General features: G+C 43.0%; 2 protein-coding genes across 5 annotated transcripts in view; one reads left to right on the top strand and one right to left on the bottom strand.

Annotated features, from left to right (window-relative positions):
• rbks (ribokinase) overlaps nucleotides 1-2,582 on the top strand; it is a 37,043-nt gene extending 34,461 nt beyond the window's left edge. For all 4 annotated transcript variants that reach the window (XM_056426322.1, XM_056426325.1, XM_056426324.1 and 1 more), the window contains one exon: nucleotides 2,086-2,582. In XM_056426322.1, coding sequence (XP_056282297.1) covers nucleotides 2,086-2,259 — 174 coding nt within the window. In that variant the 3' untranslated portion in view covers nucleotides 2,260-2,582. The remainder of the gene's footprint in view (nucleotides 1-2,085) is intronic.
• On the bottom strand, nucleotides 2,509-5,103 carry mrpl33 (mitochondrial ribosomal protein L33). Its single transcript, XM_056426327.1, has 4 exons — nucleotides 5,007-5,103; nucleotides 4,551-4,569; nucleotides 4,314-4,420; nucleotides 2,509-2,899 (listed from the first exon to the last, which is right to left on the bottom strand). The coding sequence occupies exons 1-4, from the start codon at nucleotides 5,026-5,028 to the stop codon at nucleotides 2,850-2,852; spliced, it is 198 nt and encodes a 65-aa protein (XP_056282302.1). The 5' UTR covers nucleotides 5,029-5,103; the 3' UTR covers nucleotides 2,509-2,849.
• Between the last annotated feature and the right edge of the window lie 897 nt (nucleotides 5,104-6,000).

A 6,000-nucleotide genomic window follows, 5' to 3' on the forward strand; every position in this document is an offset into this window, starting at 1 on the left:
TCCTCCTCCAAAATAAATTTTATTGGTAGGCTATTAGATTCTAATATTGTCTAAATGTAAACACTGTTTCCCATCATGAAAACAATACAAGTCTGAGCTTAACTCATACACTAGTATTTAATTATATTTTTCATGTGAAATTTATTCAGATTTTAACCGTCAATAAAAAAAGAATTTGACTATTACTAAGTTTAGCCCTTAATGCTGCTGCTTCAAACAAATATCCCCAAGAATAAAGTATCCATCCATCCATCTATCTATCCATCCATCGATCTCGGGATCGGGTTGTGGATTAGTGGCGTGTCAACAAGTGATTCAAAAGCGTGAAAAGAAAAATTAGAAGAGGAATGTGCAAAAACAATTGTGCATTGCCTGGACCATGAGGACAGACACATTCCATTATGAACTAACATGGTGGTTGAGACGGCGCCCCCTCTCTGCACTGGTTACCAGTTCCCGAGCATCAACCCTCACTCGCCAACGTTTCAACCACAACGTGTGAACTGGGAGATGGCCAGAGGCCCAACCGTTGGGACGGCTTCACCAAAAGCTTGATTTCCAAAACGCCGCCCAGCTCCCAGACAGGAGACATAAACACACCGTGGCTTTTAAACATGGGAATCCACCCGGCCTGTGAAATGTTTCAGCTCTGATCTCACTCTTTCCAGCATCTCTCTCCGGGAATCACACCAGTGGCGTGCGGCGGGGGAGGGGGTGCAATAATGGCCTTTGAAATGTCAAATCGGAAAACAATTTTCTCTTTTTCTTTCCTCTCTACGTTGCTTCCATCTGGCACCTGGTTCACCGTCGAAGGCTTCGAGTGATACCAGTTGTCGGTGCTTGTGGAGTAGAGCGTGTCGCCTGGGCCCCCGAGCTTCGGCCATCTTGCTTGGCCCCCTCTAGGTTGGTGTCAGTGTCGAGTTTTTTTATTTTGTTGTTGTTGCCCCATGTCACTGAATCATCCCTGCAAAACAGACAACCCTACCCTTTGATGTTGGAGGGTAAAGGGGTGTTGGGGGGGGAGAGAGAGAGAGAGAGTTTACATCGGTGCTCAGAAGAGAGAGAGCGCAATGAACTCTTTTGAGGGCCACAGTGGTGAGTAATGGAGCGGGCTTGTGAGAACCAGCGTCAGGGGTGGTGCTGGTGGTGGGGTTTGTGGTTAAACATGAGCGTGTCGCCACATACCATGATGCCGTTTCCCATCAGCGAGCCCCCCACCCCCTCCCCCCTCAGCATCATGTGCCAGCCCCCCTCCCCTCCAGGGCGTCGCCTGCACATTCCTTCTCTATCAATAGACGAGGGGAACATGGATGGTTCATCCGTTTCACCAGAGTTTTGACTGACAAGTGGATAAAGCAGCGATGCGCCATCCAGCCGACTCCGTGAAGCAATCAGTAAACACACCGGGGATCCTTCTGGAGGATTGTTTGTTTCTGATTCGAAAGGAATTTCTTTAAAAAAAGAAGAAGAATCAAACAAATGGTTAATGTGTCATCGTATTGTGTTATATATCGTCGGCCTTTGTCTTCCTCCCAAGTCATTTGAACACATGATGCACTGAAGACTTTTTCCTCGTCGTTCCCTTAAAAAAGTACTAAAAGATGCAGTCGATAAATCTGCATTTAAGATGCTTCTTCCATCGTATTTGTCGTTCTGCCAGCGTCACAGGAAGGTGTATGTCGTGACCGTGGTACACATGTTGCTCTGATAACCTCTGCACTCATTTCAGTAACATTCAAAAGTAAGTTGAGACTTCAGGAAGCAACACAAGACTTGGAAAAAGTTAACAAATGCCACAGCACCCCCTACTGCTGACATGTTTACTTATTGACATACCTTCTCATTGCTATATCGTCACCTTGTCCTTAAACTCTTCAAAACATAGTTTGAAACATTCGAAAACTTAAGTTTGATATAAATTATATAATCTTTACATGGATTCAGGCCTGGTCTAATTACTCCTCACAAACCGACTCCAGGTTTAATGATTCCTGCGAGTCGACCACAGCTGCAGCATTACAGTGGAACGGCTTGAACCGCAGGTGGAATTTAATAAAGCGTTCTTCTCATATTTGTTCTTCTCAGGGCGCTGGAGACAGCTTCATTGGAGCGCTGGCATTCTACATGGCTCACTATCCCACAATGCCTCTGGAGGAGATGGCCCGCAGAGCCAATCAGGTGGCGGCAGTGAGTGTGCAGGCTGTTGGCACGCAGACGTCTTACCCCTTCAAGAAGGACCTGCCAGCTGAACTGTTCTGAGAGCAGCTGACTGGAGACAAGACGCCGGCGCTAATGGACCAAATCTGAAATGGCTCTCCTTGACCTGTGACCTCAACTGTCATATGAAATGAGCTCTTATTGAGAAAATGTGAGCGGGAATACTATCAACGTCCTGAGGATTGTTTATGATGTAGTCAATGCTATTTTAATATAAAGCGGACTGACTTAATATAACAGACATTAATTTGTGGCTATGAGGTCACAAGCCTGCTTACGACAGACACTCAATTGTTTTGAACTGTTTAATAATTCACACATTTCACAATTGGTTTCAGTTGAAATTTAAAGCTGCAAAACACTTTGCTGAATCTTAATTAATGACACGCTCGCCTCCAAAAACATTACTTTCGGATTGATTTTCTTGCGGCTCAGCCGGGGTTTGCATCATGCTGATCCGGTGCAGAGTAACGGTCTTTGTTTAAGGTCTTTGTTTGCAGATCAGCAGCAGAAATCCTTTGCCAACTCCTCGACCAGCCAAACCGAAATGTTGACTTGACAAAACGTCTTGACAATAAAAACAAAAAGTCTGTTCAAACAAAGCAGGTTGATGTTGTCCAGATGGTGCGTTGTCAAATGGATCTGATCTTCCTCTTCTCAAAAAACAGGACGTGCTTGTTCACTGCAAAGACAACTTTATTAATTAGTTAACACAATGCAATACAAAGCTTAACCTTGCAGCCAATAGGATGCTTCTTTCTGTACACATGACATCTTTTGCATCTGTCCATCCTGGAGAGGGATGCTCCTCTGTTGCTCTCCTGAAGGTTTCGTCCTTTTTTCCCCCCGTAAAAGTATTTTTCTCTATTTTCTAGTTTTTCATGATCTGATGTGAGGTCAAAGGTCAGGGATGTCTTATGTGTACAGATTGTAAAGCGCTCTGAGTCAAATGTGTAATTTGCGATAACGGGCTCTACAAAATAAACTGAATAGGAGTTAGAAAGTGAAACATATAGCTTTGGAAGACAAGTTTAGAAAGATTCTTAGTCCATAGTATTGATTTATGACATTTGGGATTCAGATAAGGTGACTAGCAACATCATCACATCAAGTCATCTACTTTCCTGGTTCTCCTCCCCCACCACACTTTAACAACGCCATACAACAAAGTCATTGATGGACAAACGACCCAACTGTCTGAATGCAGACATTTCCAATGTCAACTTCTACGTTACAATTAAAAAGTGGACATTTAAATTGTGCCACAGAAGTATTATTTCCGACGTCTGCCTAAAGAAAAACTGGAAATCAGTTTCTCAACATGATCCGGGAGGTTTTTGTTCTAAAGGACCTGGACTGAGGCCGTCTCCTGCTTCCAGCGCACACATTCACAGGTGCTTCTGTTTCCATGCTGAGAAACCAAGTGGCTCTTCTGAACGGCTCGTGCATGGTGGGTTGCTGGAGACTAACGCTCAACGAAAAGGTTGCAGCATGCACGCTCCGTCTGCAGAGCACGAACAGCTGCTCCGGTCTTACATTACATGCAGGGTTCTTACACATTTTGACCAATGGATTTCCATGACTTTTCCATGACTTTAAACCAAATTTCCATTACCAAACTGAAATCTCAGTATAAACATGAAAAATGTAAAGAATGTTTCGAATTGAGAGCGGACGCCGGCTTATATTTTGAGCGGCTTTCTTTAAAAAACATATTAATTATTTCAAACTCGGCGTAAAAGACACGTGATTATAACACATTTCCATGACTTTTCCAATACTTTTATGATTTAAGTTTTTTCCATGACTTTACCAGGCCTGGAAATGACCATTTTTAAAATTCCATGACTTTTGAAGGTTTTCCATGACCGTACGAACCCTGTACATGTCATCTAGCAGACGCTTTTATCCAAAGCGACTTACAATAAGTGCATCAACCTAGAGTACAAACTAAGAACAACAAGAATACAGAAAGTAACATTTCCTCAACATAGTCAAACTACAAAAGTACCATAATAAGAGCTATTTAAGTGCCACTGAAGTGCTAATCTGCGTTTTAATCCAGATATAGTGGGAACAGATGTGTTCGTAGTTACCCCGCGGGTCGTGTTTGCGCAGCACCAGCTTCTCCCGGAGTCGGTTCCTCTTCGTGTTGAAGCAGTAGCCCGTCCCTGCGGCGCTCATCATCTGCACCAGGATGGTCCTGGGGCAAAACAACAACAACACTGGTCAGCTTTGTCAGTGAAGCAGTCAAAGTGCATTTGGTGTCGTCTCGCTAGCAATGACACACCTGTACGTTGATGTATATATTTATTCGAGAGGCTTCCACTTACTTTGATTTCGCCTTGGCCACTGAAACACGGAAAAGGAGCAGAGGATGGGTGTTAAAATACAGATAGATTGATGCGATTAATGAGAAAATAAATCAATTATTATTTATTATATATGAATGTAACGTCTTTCATGGCAAAGTAATCCGGTTTACAGATAGTTAGCTAGCTGAGCTACTATGTGAGCTCGCTGGGTAACATTGCACAGCAGTGACAGCCGAGCGGGGCAACATTGGACATTCACAACACTTAACGTTGAAGGCGCTACAAAAACCGAAAATGCAAATAAGTGTGGACAATGTTAGTTATTGTTGACTGACACCAAGAGTAGACAGCTAACGGTAAGTTAGCTCACGTTCGCTCAGTTAAGGTTAGCTAGTGACCTGCCAGGTTACGTTGACAGCTCCGCAGACGCAAACAACCGAGTCTTTCACCAAATGCATTCGTTGAAATACCCACAATTTGCAGCGGTAAGAAACATGTTGTAGACTTTGAGCCGCTAGACGAAGACAGCATTAAAACATAGGTTTTCCAAGGTAAGTCACATTGGGATGTTTGTACATCCGGTGTGTAAAGCACTTCCGGGTCCCCTTAAAGGAGACGTACAGCCTGATTCCAAAATGAAAACCCACTATTGATTTATAACCCTTCCAGCCTTATATAGCTTTGTTTTTGAACTTGTATGTGTTCATTGAATGTTTTATAATTTCCAACCCACTGACCAGAACAAGTCTTTTTTTCTGCGAAGGGATTTGTCAACATGTATCTGACAAGTTGGCTTGTTTTTGTCTCGGAGCAGGCCGTCTACAGTGTCTGGTTGCGTATTGCACCAGGTCCTTGGAATTGGTTTGGGAGATTTTGCAGGCTGTGTGTGTTTTAACATTAAAGCTACTTAAGGTCTGAGCTGAGAGCATTACGTGGACTACTTTGATGATTGAGAGTGGAGGAGGATGTATTTTTGTTTGTTTTTGTCTCGTATAGCTAGATGAATAGTCTCTTTTTTTATCCTACCAGTGTCTAAAACAGACCATCGGTCTCAGAGGGGCACTGAGTTCATCCCATACATGTTCCTTGTTGTTTTGCAGTTCAACATGAGCGGTTGCCATGAGAGCAAATGAGCATCTGTTAAGAATTTTCGACCAAGATGGGATTATCAAATAAAGCTGTGGTGGATGTGGCCTTCATCATTTCTTCTTTTGCGATCTACCTTGCTATGAACTGACGGTTCTTTTTTTTCATGCAGTTTTACCATTGAATCATCTTCCTCTCATTTTACTTCAACTTGTTTGATTTTAGATTTAGTACCATGAATAATAAAGATAATTAAAGCCACAACGGACACATATTACAACGTCACTTGATGTTGCTGGTCATCACATCTCAACGCCTCAGGGAAGCAAGTCAGATTTCATGAAAAGATCTCACTTTTTCTCAAAATACTAGGCAGATGAAT

Source organism: Pseudoliparis swirei, chromosome 11 (genome assembly GCF_029220125.1).
Source record: "Pseudoliparis swirei isolate HS2019 ecotype Mariana Trench chromosome 11, NWPU_hadal_v1, whole genome shotgun sequence".
Lineage (NCBI taxonomy): Eukaryota > Metazoa > Chordata > Actinopteri > Perciformes > Liparidae > Pseudoliparis > Pseudoliparis swirei.

Bases quoted from the DNA above. Each gene is read 5' to 3' on its own strand.
- mrpl33 (XM_056426327.1), bottom strand. From the start codon at position 5,028: ATGTTTCTTACCGCTGCAAATT. The intron at 2,900-4,313 runs GTAACTACGAAC...TTGTCTTTGCAG, and splicing joins GCGCAAACACGACCCGCGGG to TGAACAAGCACGTCCTGTTT.